Source organism: Tachypleus tridentatus, chromosome 13, assembly GCF_004210375.1.
Source record: "Tachypleus tridentatus isolate NWPU-2018 chromosome 13, ASM421037v1, whole genome shotgun sequence".
Taxonomy (NCBI): Eukaryota; Metazoa; Arthropoda; class Merostomata; order Xiphosura; family Limulidae; genus Tachypleus; species Tachypleus tridentatus.
The window spans coordinates 88,672,545-88,690,385 of record NC_134837.1 but is presented as its reverse complement, the minus strand read 5'-3'; the positions used below and the strand labels follow the sequence as shown (position 1 = coordinate 88,690,385).

Below are 17,841 nucleotides of genomic sequence, written 5' to 3'. Positions count from 1 at the left end.
GTATAAAAAATATCCCCATGTTTCTTTAAAATTAATTACAAAGCTTCAAAGTGGGCTATCTGTGATCTGCCCACCACAGGTATCGAAACGCTGGTCTGCAGACATACCGCTGTGCCAATGGAGGCCCCCATGTTGGAAAAATTCCAAGTACCCGATCTAAACACACCTTTATAATCTGAATGTAGGAATTTTATGTTGGAAAGGGCTGTTACATACCCTTCCCATAACCGATCAATTTTCTGGGGCATCACACTACACTACAAACATGCGCTCATCAAACAATGTCAAAATGTAGTTTTGATATTCTGTTCCACCGCGACTTTAAATCAGTTGTGATTGTCATGTGATCTACTGATTTACATAATCAAAATCATTTTAATATAGCTCAACACCTGATACAGGTATTCAAACATTTATGTATTCCAAAGTTTATACTCATCTAATACATCGGATATATGGAAATTCTTGTTTAAATATTTTATACTTTATCTATTTACTGCATTATACACATTTCATTGTTTAACGTATAGAATATTCGGCCTACCTTAACAATCATACTTAAGTCATTATAAGGTTTACAGTTTAAATCTTTTTGTCTGTAGTATCAATATAGAAAATATTTCACAGACCAGTGTTTAGATGTCTCTATTACAGAAAAAATATACTGAAGAATTTTTATGTTCCAGAACATACATTTGTCCCCTTAGTTAATATCAAAAGTTAGTTTTGCTTAACAACCACCATTCCTACAGTAAAATATAACTTAACGTGGTGTAAGTATTATGTGAACTTTTAGCACACAAATACATTTTATTCATTATAAAGTTCTTCTTACACCTGTAGACTCGCATAAATATTTTTCTGTTGAAATTACTGTTGAGTATTTAGAAAAATCAATACATTTGTAAGTAAAAATGAGTAACTGATGTTATTGTTGACATTCTACCTCACACAGTTACGCTATGTCAAATACATTTTAATTATTCATTACTCCAAATAATAGGTGTTAAATGTAATACAAATATTATTTTGTTTTATATTTCAAAGTTGAACTCGGTGTATTATGATTGATGCTATGTTTGTGTATTAGTCATCAGTAATATGTTTGTCGTTTAAAGTTTTCATTATAAAATATTAGAAAACTGCGTGAATTTCCCAAGTACTTGATTTGCTAGGACAAACGTAGCAGCCTGAATTAAAGTTTTAGATGCAATTTACTTTTTGAAGAGGTTTATTGCATACATAGGTAGTTTTCAAGTTCATGTAGTTCGCTCAGCCTGAAATTATAGGGATGTTGCCAAGACATATATTGATTGAATCACAGTGTGTAATCTTACCTTAGAGCGCGACGAAGATAGATTGATTGAAAACGTAACTAAAAACTCATAAAAACAACGACCAGCAATATCTTAGCAATAATTATTGTTCGTAGTCAAGCTATCAAACACATTTAATACTAGTATAGCACTTAGGAGACTCCAAATGTTATATAGTTCACGTACTACTTATCACTACAGTTTCTAGACACTTGAAGAAGCAAAAGAAAGACTCACAGCGTCTACAAACAAATCTCCAATCTTCTGTTTGTTATCCCAATAAGATAGTCGTTGGTGAAGCGATTCTGAAAATCTCTCGTGATGTGTAAGAATTTCTGGTATTTTGTAGAATATTTCGTCAACAAGAATTATGTCCACTAAACCAGCATTCTCAGAGCTCTTTAAGGGCTTCATATATTTCTAAAAATACATTAATATTAAATATTACTGCTTGAAATTGCCATTGTGATATAATTTTAAAGAGAACAACAATAAACAAAAAAAATACCATGATTGACAAAGCTTATAGGAAATAACAACATTCATATGTTTAAGTTTTCAAGGAAAATTACTTTACATCGAACAATTTCACAAATTTAATACTCTTTTATATTTGATTTTTACTTGAAATGTCATATAAGTCACCCTTATTTAAATATAACGATGCATGAAAATATTCTGAGATACACAAAACGTATACATTCTAGTGTTGTAATCTCTGCTTATTTTGCAATAACCCATTCAGACGTGTAACGACACAACACTTCAATTTGTCATTTTATATTCATTATAAAAGTACAGTAAATCAGGTACAAAAACATATTCCGATTAAATTTGCATTCATTTAATAATTTATTGACCAATTCTCCACTTAAAAATGTTTTAAAATATATTTTATTGCATTTCTGGAGCTTAAATAATTTTATTGTGTCCAAAATATGTAGATGTAGACACGTTACTAAATTATTTCAGAGTTTATTTCTTTGTTAATACAATATAACATAATGTATTAATATTTAAGAAAAACGCACACACACAATAACACCGAAGAGTTAATATTCACAATGCATTATTTTTCCTGCACTAGTTACAAAAATAAATAAATTAATACATATTAGCTACTTATTTAATGTGTCACTTGATTAACCTTGAGTCTCTTGAAGTCTAACAAAGATTAGTAACAGTCATATTGAAAGTTTGCTTTTACAACTTTTATTACATAAGATGTTACAAACAATCCATATGTTTATGGTGTGAGCACTCTGATAGGTATTAAAAATAAGAAACAAACCATGATTCAACAATTCAAGCCTTTATTACTTACATTCACTAATATCTTTAGAGAATCAACATAGGAAACTTCTGTGTCATAAATTTCTCCCACTACATGAGTCCTGGTGTCCTGAGAAAAAAAACAAGTCAGTCTTAAAACTTCAAAGTGTGATACTACAGTATTGAAATTATTCCAAATATGAATAAAATTTCGTTTAATAAAGCAGATGCACTAAATACATTTTTTACAGAAATACAAAATAGAAGTGACTCAATATATCGGGTAACGTTTTTTGATAATGCAAATCACTAAAAAAATCAATCTAAAAATTGAACTAACAAATGTTTGAGACTTGTTATTTACACCAAATATCAATTATTTAAAACTAATTGTAAAAAATACAACTAATGTAAAATATATGATAGTATAACATCTGGAACAACAAACACACGTCGTTTCTTGACAAACAACATCCAACAGTACTCGGTAAAGCGAATGTTTATCTCAGCAGAGGATGGAATTTCTCTTGCATAACACCGAAACCTTTAAGAAAGAAGTTCTAGTTTTATGGCGGTACAATAACTTCGGACTTACAACTCTAGCAACCGGGTGTCGATACCCTTGGGGTACGAAGCATGGATAGTCTATTGTGTAGCTTTGTGCTTAATTACTAACAAATCTAGATCTGTGAGGAATAAAGATGGAAGTTATAAAAAATTAGTAAATCATCGGTGTAGGTTGTTTGTTAAAAATATAAAAGACAGAATCGTTAAAAATTATTTACTTCAGAAATATCTGACAAAATGACACAAAAATGATATCATGCATTCAGTTATATCTGTAGAACAAATATGCATTTTAAATGCGATGAAACCCAGAAATATTTCAAATGTTTTCTGATGAAATTTACGTAAAATATTATCAGAAAAAAATACTGATAAAACGAATGCAGTCGGTTTTAATTTTTACTAATAATAAGGCCTAAAATAACTATGAAGCCCAACCTATAATTCGATTCACAACTTATCTATGAAATGTACTGACTTCAAGGATCCCACCCCTCGTCAGTCACCATGGGCAAAAGCCAATCGAAAACACAAGACAAGACGAGAATTTTTATAGTGTTTGGTTGTTATATTGTACGTATGCTATTTTTAAGAGTCCTATATTCAACCACAGTCAACCTATATTTATACAGGATTTGAACAATATAGCATTGGTGTGGATGAGTAAAAATACAGTTAAAAACACCCTAAATAAAATACAATGTCTGTTCCTTTCGAATATCTCGCCAGCCTTCGGCGTTCAAGCAGTTACTCCAAAATTATTGCATTGCATATACAGATAGCATTTCAAACAAACCATTGTCTATCATCGACCAACTCAGCTGACAAGCTCTGCTACTTAACGAAAGGTTTCCTGAACTGTAACTTGTGAGAGATAGATAATAGATGTTAAATGTTATTTTTACAAATCTCTAAAGCATGTAATACAAGAAAAAATCGCGGCTTAAAGTGATGTTTACAACAAATATCAGGCTTATAAGTGTTTCAAACCCGTAACTTTAGTTTTAATTTAATATACGGTTTTTATCTCCAGGTAAGTCGTTTTGGTTTAAGATAAGTCATTTTGAATAATTCTAAGCTTGTTTTATTGTTTGTTTTGTTTTGTCTTCGGATAAGTGTTTTTATTGGATTGTTTAACGTAAGTCGTAAACGGTTGCAAGGCGCATGGTAAAGTAAGTAATTTTGATTGGATTACAGGTTGTATATTTTTATTCTGATAAAGTAGGTTTATTTTAGTCATTTTGATTGATTCCAGTATTTTTTAAGTAATTAATTTTGATAAGACTTACAGATTGAGTCTTGAAAAACGTAACTGTTCGATATGTAGCTTCTGCTATGTTTGAATGTGTGATGTACGTTTTCGATTGACTGTATGACTTGATGGTTTAGTCAAATGGCGTGAAATTACACTACAGCTTATAGGATTAAGCTACACGATCGACTGTAGCTTAATTTGCCTTTTGGTTGAAAACAGAATGTACAATAAAATTGCTATTTGGTATATGCAAATTGAGTTATACTTTTTTCGACACATAACTAAACGCCAAGCTCAGAGACCTCAAGGTCCAGAATTGCTGACCAAACAGATGAGAACTAGTCAGTAGCACCTAACATCTACAGAGATACTCTTAATCAAGTAGAGGGATCAACTGTTACCTTTATAACGCACCACAGCTGAAAGCGCAAAGCGTGTTCACGGTTTATGATAATAACTCTAACCTCGTATTTTCCTACTCAGAATCTGACACCCTAACCATTTAACCATGTCGGACCCATATTAGCACAGGCGGTCTTACCCCTGAAGCCACGCCATTTAATCTACTTCTGAGTTTTCTTGTCATTATGGAGCTCCCATTTACTGAATTCTTCCCAGAATGACTAAGACCGCTCCTACGTATTAGAACAGTCAAATGTTAAGATGCAATTCAAGCCACAGTAATGTTTGTTGTTAATGATAATCGTATTAAGTGTACTAAACAATCTAGTTGTCAGTATTTTCATATTATAAGAGCTACATTACAAAATATAACAATATAAACGTGGTTAAAAATAAAAACCATCCAGCAATAATTAATCTCGTTATCAAAAGAAAACGAAATGACACAATTACATATTTTTTCTTAAATAAGTCTCAGTCATATTAATTTTTAAATTATAATTGAACATAGTACAACTGTGTACGTTATAATTGTTTCTTTGTCTATTGTGAAGTTCAAAGCTAAAACAGTGGGCCATCCGCGCTGTTCCATCCTTGCACAACTGATCTTTCAAAGATTTAAGCTCCAGTTGCAAATGGTCAAAATATTAAAATATTTAGCATTGTTACGGTCAGAGTAGGTAATACACCGAAAAAAAACATTAAAAATATAAAATATTCAATAAGTATGAAATTCAAACTCGTACTTGTGATAATAGAAGAGTTAAGGACGATATGGATACTCTCATTTAAAAAGTAAGTAATGGAAACCAGTTACGTAAAGTTGACAAATCGTAAGGTACCTAGGTACCTACAAGTCCTTCGATGTTTTACAAACAAACGTTCGTCGATTCGAACGACTTCAACATTTAAGTGTGTAGTGATCGAACGTCAATCTGTATCATGGTTAGCAGCCGAACACACCGATGTTCAATTACTATTAATTCTCAATAAACAATGCGTCGATAAAAATTGTGTTGCTTTAATTAAATTATACGGCATATCGAAAGGAGATGTTTTAACTACGGCACTGTTTTTCAATCAACATGCTAAATTCATAGGTTGGGGGAGTCTCAAACGTTTTTATCCACATCAAAGGAGCCTCAGACTAAAAAGAGTTTGGGAACCACTTAAGGCTTACTATCAATTAATAACTTCTTTTTCTTTCTTACAAAACTTATACTAATTACTAACTAGTTTTATAAATATGTTTTGACTACTTAGAGTCCCCCGCTAGTACAGCGGTATGTCTCCGGATTTACAATGCTAAAATCAGGGGTTCGATTCCCCTCGGTGGGCTGAGCAGATAGCCCGATGTGGCTTTGCTATAAGAAAAACACACACATAGACTACTTAGAACAACTGTTTTCTGCGTTGATAGTGGCCAAAGTTCAGTCCTTAGCCACCTTATTCACTCGACTAGGATTACCTTCCCTTCCCCTTTTAGAACTTTAATCAACCAAATGCTTTGAGCGTTTTCAAAGGGATTATACAAGTTTACTGAGTCATATACAATGATTACTGAATGTATTTTCAGTTATGTAAATATATAAGACTTTTTTACCTTTCTTTCACTCAATTGTGATTTTTATCCTATTATTTCAGCATTATTCCAATTTATTCTATGGTATTTAACTCTGCTATGGCAGACAGATCAGTATTACTGAATTTTGTATCTATACTGTGTTTCTAAAGTGTAGCTTTTCTTGATCCTTTTGTTTCTCCAGTGTGTTGGAATCCACATTCACAGAGGATGGTATAAATGGTGTTTTTCCTCTCCATTGGTCTTTCTTTCTGTTCGTGTGTTAGATCGTATTATGTTGTAGCTTCTTAATGCTGTCCTGACTTTACGTTTGTTACATATCCCTCCATATGGTTTCAGGAGGAACTTCTGATGTAGTGTAATATGGCTTATGTCTGCAGGTTTCTTCCTGTTTATTCTCAGTGTTTATCTTCCTTGTTTTCATCTTTATCAAGTGTTCCGGGTATCTACTGTTAAGGATAGATGTAGTGGTGTGTTTGTCTTCCATCTTTTTAATTTCTTTAGTATTACAAATCATGTTCATTTTTGAAATGTCAAGTTAATTACCAAGACATCCTACATCATATGTACTTCATGTAAACGGTGACATTTATGTTTCGCATTTACGAACATTGCACATTTTTGTTTCATGCCCCACTACTGAAGGCAAAACAAACTACGATGATTTCTTTAGGAAAGTAATATTAGTCAAACATAAGAAAACAAAACAAACACTACTTATAATATTGTAACTAAATGACTATTAATCACACACGTATATATACTTTTGTCGTCAAACTGAGGTATACCTAGCGTTACAACACAATAAAAAGTGTTAGGTGCTGCGAACATAAAGAAATCAGTTGTGACTGAAAAATCTGTTAATGCATTGGTGTTCAAACTAATTCGACGTGTTCCTTAGCAAGAAACTTGAGTTTTGATTAAGCATAGCTTGATTCTTGTGTCAGCGTAATCTACTATTTTCTATTCATTAAAAATAATTTACCAATGAAATATAACGGATGTACACTCTTCGTAATTTGAAAGCTAAGCTATTTCTGATTAACAAAGCATAAATACAAGGACTTCGTATGTTACGAAACAACATAGAATTTTACACCTACGTAATATATTTATATATATTTTTTAACACCCATTATCTCTCAAAATTTAACCTTAGAAATAAGTCTTTCAACTTAATATAGTTATTATAGAGTTCAAAACGTGAACCTCTTCCTCGTTGCATTTACCTTGTTCTCTTACATTATATATTTTGGGCAATGGAATTTAATATCAAGATAATTTAGTCAGTTATACCTTCTAATGTAGCATGATAATTAGCCTAACCTTCCCTGGTGTATCATAGTGTTATGTAAGGACTACCACAAATGAAACCGAATTTAGAAGTGTTTTTTTTTTTACATTCATTAATTTCTATTGTTTAGTAGTAGCGAATATGTGATACAAAACTTTGAATATACACTTGTATACACACACACACACACATATATATATATATGTAGATAGAAAAGGAGGAGGCTTGATTGTATCTCTCTACTGTTATTAGACTACTCAATACCTTTGGGCTTTGCAAATGTGGATGCCAATGAAACGCTTGAATAAGGAAGATTCTAATATATGCAGAACTCTTGTATACAATAATACTAAGACGTGTAAATGAACGACAAAAGACGTTCATTAAAGTGCATCCGTACACGACCTGCCTCTAAAGGATGACGTTCAAGTTTTGCATTTACGAATCATCGCATACTCTGTATCACTCCTGACGTCAAAATCTAAGCTTACAAACCAAAGTGGCGATTCTCTAAGATAATAAGTTAAGTGAAATATAAAACAAGTAAGACAACTGGCACCTATAACATCGCAAATACGTGACTAAACACACAGCACGTCTTCAATCGTAATCGCGCTATGAAATCACAAATAAAGAGTTGTATAATAAATAATAGCAAAGATGTCATTACAAATTAGAACACAATTTACATGCGTTCAATTTGTAATAACAAATGAGGGTAACGAAAAAGCGTGAAAAAAGGAAGTTATTTCATCATTGTATAACATTTTGTAACTGCACTTTGACTTTCTCTCTCTCTCACTTGTTCATGTTATCTTAATGTGACATACTTATTATGATTATTTGACTAAGTGTGAAGATTTGTATTGATATTGTTATGATACAGGGCCTGGCATAGCCTGGTGGTTATGGCGCTCGACTGGCAATCTGTGAATCGGGGTTTCGAATGTCCTTCACCGAACATTCTTGCCCCTTCATCTAAGAAGGCGTTATTATGTGATGGTCAATCTTACTCTTCATTAAGTAAAGTAGCAGTCTAGGAGTTATTGACTAACTTCTCTCTATAGTCTGTCACTGCTAAATTAGGGACGACTAGCGCAGATAGCCTTCAAGTACCTCTGCGCAAAACTCAAAGCAAACATTACGAAACAGAGTGCGTATTTTGTGTTATGAAAGTTAGATCATAATTCCTTGCTATCTGTTCCAAACTTCGAAGTTCTCTTCTTTTGGTTTTTCCGTTGCAAACTTACTCCCACCCAGTTGAAGTAGGTCGGTATTTTATTAATCCCAGAATTTTTTTTCCCTGAGTGGTTGGCCCAGTTGGCAACCATATTGAACGAGCACGTTCAGCAACGAGGATTCGTACTAGCGACCCTAAGATTGCGAGGCAAATGCCTGAATCCACGGACCATGCCAGGCGGTCTAAGTTTTTTGTTTTTTTACAGGTGCTAATGAATAAAAAACACTGACAGTCCCACATCGGATACTATCATTCATTCCAACCAAATCCATTCTCATTACATATAACTGAGTTCAATATAACATGAAATAAATCCGCTCCTCCAAAGCCAAATAAATTTTATACATCCACACATACTAATGTCTTTCCATATAATAACGGAACCCTGACAATGTTCTACCTAAACAAATCTTTTATCGCTAGCTTTGCAAACAAGAACTCATCATTCGAGTGTGAAGAACACGAGTGGCCGACGTCGTTAATTCAAATCATTACTATCTTGATAAATGTCCAAGATTATATATTTGGACATAATATATAAAACTTTTATATATTATAAAAAAATATAATGTCCAAAAGGAATGTGTGGTCCTTTTCGTTGACGTCCTGAAATTCAAATATAATGGACTGGCGAGACTTAAAACAATAAAAAAAAGATTTCATCTTGCATAGTTGACCTTCCACGACCATGCTCAGGCTATTTAACCCACAGACAATTTTGATATTGTTTCCACTACCTCCTAATGTGAATCTACATACAATTAAATAAATCGTCACTTGTCTCTGTGCTCGTCCTTTTGTTAATAATTTGAACAGTTCTATATCAGTTAAAATCATCGTCACAATGTAAATTGATTATATAGAATCAATAACTTAAATTAAATCAATCCCCAAAATAATAAGTTAGCAGATAATCTGACATCAAGATAAATGGGATGTACTATTTCTTCAGGATCAAATAGGACGTGCACAATTAAAAAAGGCTTACTTAAAATTTCGCGCAAAGTTACACGAGAGCTATCTGCGCTGGCTATTCCTAATTTATAAGTGTAAGATTACAGTAAAAACAGCCATTCATCACCACCCACCGCTAACTCTTGGGCTACTTTTTTACCAACGAATAGTGAAATTGACCGTAACAATATAATATCCCCACGGCCGAAAGGGCGAACATGTTCGGTGTGAAGGGGATTCGAAGCCGCGACCCTAACCACTTGGCCATGCTGGGCCTTAGAAAAAGCTTTCGGACGTTCTACCAAAAGCACGCGTAAAGGGTCCTGACAACCAAAAACATACCAATCTTTGAAATTTGATTTAGGAATAGCTTTCCAAGTCATACTGAATTTCGTTTATTCTAGTTTCTAGATATAAAAAAAGGAAATTTTATCCTATCCATTCTATTATAAAGAATTCATGATATGCAATTTGAAGAAGGAAACATAATTAAAATATACATATAAATTGAATAAAATTCTGTCTTGATAAAGTCTAGTAATTGTAGGCTTTACTTTGCGCCATCATAAAACGTTCTGAATCATAAACTGGAATCGTGTCATTTCGTTTGAAGTTACCTTGGTCTATTCAAACACTCCCTTAAAAGCATAAACACACATGATCTAAAGCGCAACATTAAAGTAAATAAGTAAAAAAAAATAACTGATTTAAGTCAATAAAAGAAATTTTTACTCACTTGAGAGATTTTATTAAAATAAAAGTGTTAAGAAAATAACACTGATCTACAATTTCATATTAACAGGTATGTAGAAAAGTGTTAATTTCATCAAAGGAACGATAATTTTGTAACTTGTTTACAAAATAAAAGTTGAATTTTAGAGAAAAGTACGTACTTACCTGGTTAGGAGACAACACAAATATGAAATAATTACGACGAATCGTTTTCATGCAGTTTTGTATTGCAATCTACACTTACGAAACCGTAAACAGAAATATTGGTACTAGACTTCAGTTGTACATTTCTATGTTGTTTTGTATCAGCAGTTATGTCATAAAATATGTCTTAACTAGCTCTTTGTACATAGAAATAATCTAAAAACATATTTTTTGTAATTCTTTCATCAGTTGCTTATTATCAGTTAAGCAGTTATTATTCAATCAATTGTTATAAATAATTGTTTTATTTAAAATATGCATTACTTAGACCGCAAATCCTGCCCAATAGAACATGCTCCCTAACCCCCTACAGTCGACTCACTATAATATTTTATTTCAAAAATATCACAAAATATTTAATATCTTCTTCAACTTCAAACCACACATAGCAACATAGTCGTTAACTACTAAATATTGTTTTCAAAACATCTCTGAATATTTTTCTAAAAATATCAAAATGCCAAGGATGAGAGTAACCATTGTCAAAATCCACATTTAGTTAGGTGAAAAATTTATACTTTCAAGTTATTGAAAAAAAAATGAATGAGTTTGTTCATCTGAACATCACGATTGAAGGATATGCCGGTCATACGCTAGCCCCAATGTTTTCGTCAATACTATATTTTATTTCTCATCCTTTGGATGGGCTGTCGTCAGCATAGACTTGTTTTGTTAACAAACAGTTGAGTATAGTTAAAAATATTTCAAATACATTTTCGCTCAAAGAAAACTTATAATTTATGAAATTGTGAAACGATAAATTACGACCACACTCTGGCATTCAGTTCTATTATGTACACGATAAACATCAGATGGTCTGAGAACTAAAATACTGAAGTTGAATGTATATGTATGTATATATAAACATATAGATTTACGAAAGAGTAAGATGCAATCAGTAATTATCGCTTATGTAGTAAAGAAATTATCATATTATACTTTAAAAATTGCAACATTTACGGACGTAAATAAAAAAAAAATCACTACACGAACAAAATATGTCCACGATTTCTACTCGCTACGAAACCAGCATTTAAGGTATTATTTAATAGAAAACAAATGTTATTAACTTAGTGCTTTAATGTTTCTTGAAAATGTTACTAGGTTTGTTTGTTTGCCTTTGAATTTCGTGCAAACCTACACGAAGGCTACCTGCTAGCCGTCCCTAATTTAGCAGTGCAAGACAAAAGGGAAGGCAGCTAGTCATCACCACTCACCGTCAACTCTTGGGCTACTCTTTTACCAACGAATAGTGGAATTGACTGTCACATTATAACGCCCCCACGGCTAAAAGAGCGAACATGTTTTGTGTGACGGGGATTCGAAGCCGTGACCTTCGGATTACGGTATTACTAGGTCAGGACGTAGTAGATTTTCGAATAAAAACACTGTTAACAGTCGAATCTTTATGGAATATACTTATGCATTTTAAAATCAAGGATCACGTTACGAACCAAAAAGGCTCGGCATGGCCAAGTGGGTTAAGGCGTTCGACTCATTATCTGAGGGTCGTGTGTTTGAATCGCGGTCGCAGCAAACATGCTCGCCCTTTCAGCCGTGGGGGCGTTATAATGTGACGGTCAATCCCACTATTCGTTAGTAAAAGAGTAGCCCAAGAGTTGGCGGTGGGTGGTGATGACTAGCTGCCTTCCCTCTAGTCTTACACTGCTAAATCAGGGACGGCTAGCACAGATAGCCCTCGAATAGCTTTGTGCGAAATTCAAAAAAACAAAAACAAAACATACGAACCACAGAAAGAACGACTGCCTTAAATTCTGTCGCCTAAGGTTGTATTCTTTAATTCTGTTAAAGCTATTACAAACTTCCCATTACACGAATTACATTATTAACTAATGTTCACATCAGATTTCATGAATTTAGAAGCTCAGTACTCTTCCAAAGACATATACAAGACAACTGGTTCAAACATTTAATTCGTTTAAATCACTTTAGACACACTAAAGATATTATATATAATTTAAAGAAAGATTGAGAAAGGCTATAATTAGTAAATAAGCCTACTGCCAGAAAAACAATAACAACACAAAAAATAGCCATCATTCAATTATACGAAAAAATAAAAAACAAAGATGAAAATACCAGAAATAAATATTAATATGTGATACTACAGCCAACAAAACAGCTTAGATACATGGATAACTTCGTGTTAGTTAAATTACATGAAACTCGATATTTCTATAAATACTACAAAATCAAAGACTAATGTAAATTTATACACATTCCTAAATATTAACAATTATTTGTATACGTTTATCTTACATATATTCTTCTTTACATTTTGGACCCACTAACAACTATTTTACTCTATTATTTACTTTTACATTTCTTAAATAATGTATTCATTCTGGTTAATTAATTTCGTTTTCAAAGATCAAGTACTCATAATTGTAGGTCAAACTGTTGTTAGTTTTCAGCAGTACTGAGTGTTTAGTTGTTTGTTTATTTATTGTAATACAAGAAATTACCGTGCTCTGGGAAAGGCTGGTTCCAACTGTGAATCTCCTACAGAAGAAGTATCGCCTGATGCGATCTGATATCCACGGATCACTTCTTGCCCGCTTGTTGTAACGTCTCATGAAGTTTAGCATGATCAAATGCGTACTGGTACGCCTACGGTTTGAGCGTTTACACAGCTCAAGTCAGTACACTTATACTTCTCCTAACGAATACATTTTCATCCGCAGATAATACCAAAGATGGTGCCACACACTAACAGAAAAATTGTTCTGTACCTTAAAAGTCATTGTCGTTACACGTCACATTTACAGGTTTTCTGTACAGTATAACAAATGCCCACTGATTTAAATATGTTTCAAAATTAAAATGTCATTGACTAAAGTCATAAATTAGTTGAAAAGTAAATCTCTTAAAATAACTTTCCTATGCAATTCTTAAAATACAAAATTAGCTTTAATATCTACGCTGTACACATTTTCTTAGATAATCACAACTGAAGTTCGCCCACGCTCGTTTATCACAAATAAGCTTCAAGTTGAAATCATAAAGGACTTGAAAGTTAGTCTTAAACCAATTCAAACTGCTTTTCAGTCCTCCCACGATAATAAATCTGACAGCTACATTCCTTCAAAATACATTATAAATCTATTCTTCAAGATTAATATTAGTAAATATTCATTTCAGTTCTTACATCTATTATTTTTGCCAACAACGTGATTTTTTATGAAATTTTTTTTTCATAATATTTTTAATCGGTAGTTATTAATAACTGAGTTTCCCTTTTTATAGGCAAGTTCAAAAACTTATAAATTTCAAATAATTAAAAATGTATTCAGCTCTCTGTAAAATTAAGGAAACATTAGGTTTGTCGAATATTTTTCCGCCTTTCATAACGAACAACTTTCTACAACATTGTCAAATACATCCACAGATTAAACTCGTGATCATTTTCTAAAGAAAAATTTTAAAGATTAGGTAATTTTTCGGATTGGAAAAACGTTTCCTATTGTCATCCAATGATATACTGAAAAGTACAAGAATATCTGTTAGATATTTCCACATTTTATAACAAAAAATAAATAAAAAAGACGAATTATGTCTTCAGCCTGTAATACCTCTATTACCACTATTTACAAACCATTTTACTGATTTTATTTTTTACTATAATAAAGTCTTTAACTGAAAAAGTACTCAATCAACTAATTCAGGCTTATTATGCAGTATTCGGTCTCAGTGAATTCTTCCATAGCTTAACTACATCTGTTGTGTAAAGAAAGTATAATTATGATATGCTTAAAATTCAGTCTGATTAAAATGTGATAATATGTTAAAATCATTACATTACTATAAAAGCATTATTATTCTGTCCCTCTTTCTTGTAGATTTGTTGTTTTCACTCTGTTACAAAAAGGTAACAAATACTCTAATTGTCATAGAAACAACATGTAACATATCTCTGAGCTTGACTGGATAGAAACTTAAAACATTCGTAAATGATATGTAATAGTTACACTAATTATATATCACACAACTACGAAACAGAACAACAGTAAGCGCAGATATAAAGATATTTTCTTCTAACCAAAGATTTGATACGAGAGTTCTCTTGGAACTATTTACTGCAAAAAATACGGGAACAAAATCATTTCAGAAAAACAATCAAGCCTGTCATACTGTACAATAACAAACGTGATATACACTATTTGTAATACACAAATATATGTTAAGCCTAAATTAAGAAGTAAATTTTTTCTTACAAAATGAAACAACTTCAAACTAGTCTTGGACAATATAGCAAATGAACATGAAATAGAACAGTAATCAACACAATGTTTCTTAAAGTTAACAACCGTTATCTAACAGTCGAAAACAGTGCAGTCATCTAAATACCTAGTATTTAGTAACAGAGCAGAAAAATATTTACAGGAGATATTTGAACCAAAAGACAAAAAAATTATCCTAATAAAAATACCAGTGCAGACATATAGAGCGACACCCACAACCGACGATATCGGCAAGGTTAAGCTGAGCAGAACGTTATAGCCTAGGGTTTTTCCAAAGGAAAAAAAAAAAACTTCTACAGCAAGATGACTAACGCTTAGTTATACGTTCACAAAAAAGACCACACGAAACGCTTAGGTTGAAGCAGTTACCGAAACTACATTTCGTATATCATTTCTTGTATAAACACCATATCATAACACATTCACGATACAATGGAAGTACTAATAATGAACAAAAACGCCAAAGTAAGTCACCGTAACCAGCTACACAAATTGTCTTCACCACAACTTTAGACGTTCTACCCTTAGAGACTCTCTCCAGACGATTTGATTATTACTATTTCAGCTAGTGATCTCAAATTGAGAATTCTGATAATTTTACTAGAACGATTGTACGAGAGCGCCGCCTTCAGAAAAGGGTCACGGTTACTGAGCGTAGGCAGAACAAAATGCGATTCTAATACGCGTGCTCGTTTTGTTACCATGACGACGAAGATGGCTGTTAGTATTCTCCGAAAACCTGGAGGATCAGAATCATCTGTACACTAGCTCCTGCGTTAGATTATCCAGTAGAGTCTAGATGTTATAACTTTATTTCATCTGCGAAATATACCTCTAGCGATGGACTATTAGGTTGAGGAATAATTCGTGAGCGTTTTTAAATAATTTCATTCAAGCATTACATGCAAGACTATACAATACTTCAATGCATGAACACATTACACCCAAAACATTTATTATGATACTTTATTTCACGTAATACCTAGGTATATAGTATGCATTGTTTTAAACGAAATTGCAAGAAATTAAATGCGAAAAGCAGATGGTGTCGAAAATGCTCGATTTTGTCCACTTGACATTCCATTTAATGAGCTGAAAATGAAAGCAAAAATTAAAGACATATGAAAATCAAACACACCATCTATTAGAGCAAAAAATTATCTACCAAATGATATGAAATATTTTGCGAAAGCGTTTCATTTATGACTATATTTTTTTAACTTGAAAAAACGCTCACGAATTATTCCTCAACCCAATACATTTTGTATTATAAGAGATGAGTTATTTTATTTTTTTAACAGATAGAAAGTGAATCGAGTATAATGAAATGTTTGCAAAATAGTAGACCACTTGCATATATAACTCATATCATTACGAAAAACGCTGGTTGAAATACCTTAAGAAATAAAATACTACGTCTTAAAGATAACAATAAAAAATATTCATTTTAAAAGATCACAGTAATACACCTAAATGATTAAAACTATTTCAACAATTAGAATGAATATGTTAATTTATATTTACAAAGATATTTAAAAACATATTAACGTAGTAATTACAAAAGCAAGTAGAAAAAAGCCATAATTACTACATAAGGTATCGTAAAGAACAATGAAGGTAAATATTTCAGTGGTGCTTGTTCTTCTGGGTCCCTGTTTTTAAATTATTAGCTGAAAGTACATGTTCAAAGCACGGATAAAACGCAGAGGGGCTAGATCCGAACTCCGATCCTTTATGCCACTTTTCTGAGCGACCTTAAACGTGCATGCGAAGTTAAGCAAAAACTGGTCAAGCGATTTTCAATTATATATAAGTGGACACTACATAGGAGAAAAATATAGGGCTCCCATGAAAGTGACATTGGGGAAGAGTCAAGCCAAATTCCCCATTTTCCTTCCCGTGGAAGACCTAAGGGTACATATCAAGTTTAGTGACAACTGGTCCAGACTTTCAATAAATAATTTCTGGTAAGACGATTTTTCTAGTAATTAAACACCTTGTGGGAATTATCATATGAATATTGCTTAACTATACAGTACGTTTCTGTCAGCTTGTACATGTGTAGGTTTTCGTTTATCAATACTGAAAACATATTTAATCAAATTCTCGTCCTCTAGTGGCTGGCTCAGAGGTAAGTCTGCAGGCTTATGACACTACAGAGCAGAGAATGTCCATTGTGTAGCTTTATGTTTAACAAGAAATCAAACTAATAAAATTATTTCATGGTATATGTACACCATATGTACAAAGATTTGCCTGTGGAGGGCATTCTGATAATAAATATCTGAGATTGATCATTTTGGAATGGCGAAATAAGAGGTTACCAGGAAATAAACATGTTCTATTGTGTATTCTATAAGGATCACATAATAAAACTCATCAATTTATTAAATATTTGTCTGGTAATATGCGAAATCCGTTATCAAATAACAGGTATTAATTATAAAAAATCTGCAGAAAACACTCAGCGGTAAGCCTCAAGACTCAAGGTTAAATACCAGGTTTCGATACTCGTGGTGGGCAGAGCATAGATAGCCCATTGCATAGCTATGTACTTTATAACAAACATATAAGTAAATAAATATTTGTATTCCATAGACGTTGCCTAACTATTTGAAAATTAAGGTTTAATGTATTTAACAGAAGAACAACATTAAGAAATGTTGAGATATATATAACTTACCATAAGAATACATAAAGACATAACCCCGAATGGCACAGCGACATGTCTGTGAACTTAAAACTTTAGAAACCTAGTTTT

The 17,841-nt window shown here is 32.4% G+C and overlaps 1 protein-coding gene across 2 annotated transcripts in view; it reads right to left on the bottom strand.

The window, feature by feature from the left end:
• Positions 1-17,841, bottom strand: part of LOC143236821 (uncharacterized) — a 200,202-nt gene that overhangs the window by 97,806 nt on the left and 84,555 nt on the right. For both annotated transcript variants that reach the window (XM_076475419.1, XM_076475418.1), the window contains exons 2-3: positions 2,641-2,718; positions 1,554-1,736 (exon numbers count right to left, since the gene is read on the bottom strand). In XM_076475419.1, coding sequence (XP_076331534.1) covers positions 1,554-1,736; positions 2,641-2,718 — 261 coding nt within the window. The remainder of the gene's footprint in view (positions 1-1,553; positions 1,737-2,640; positions 2,719-17,841) is intronic.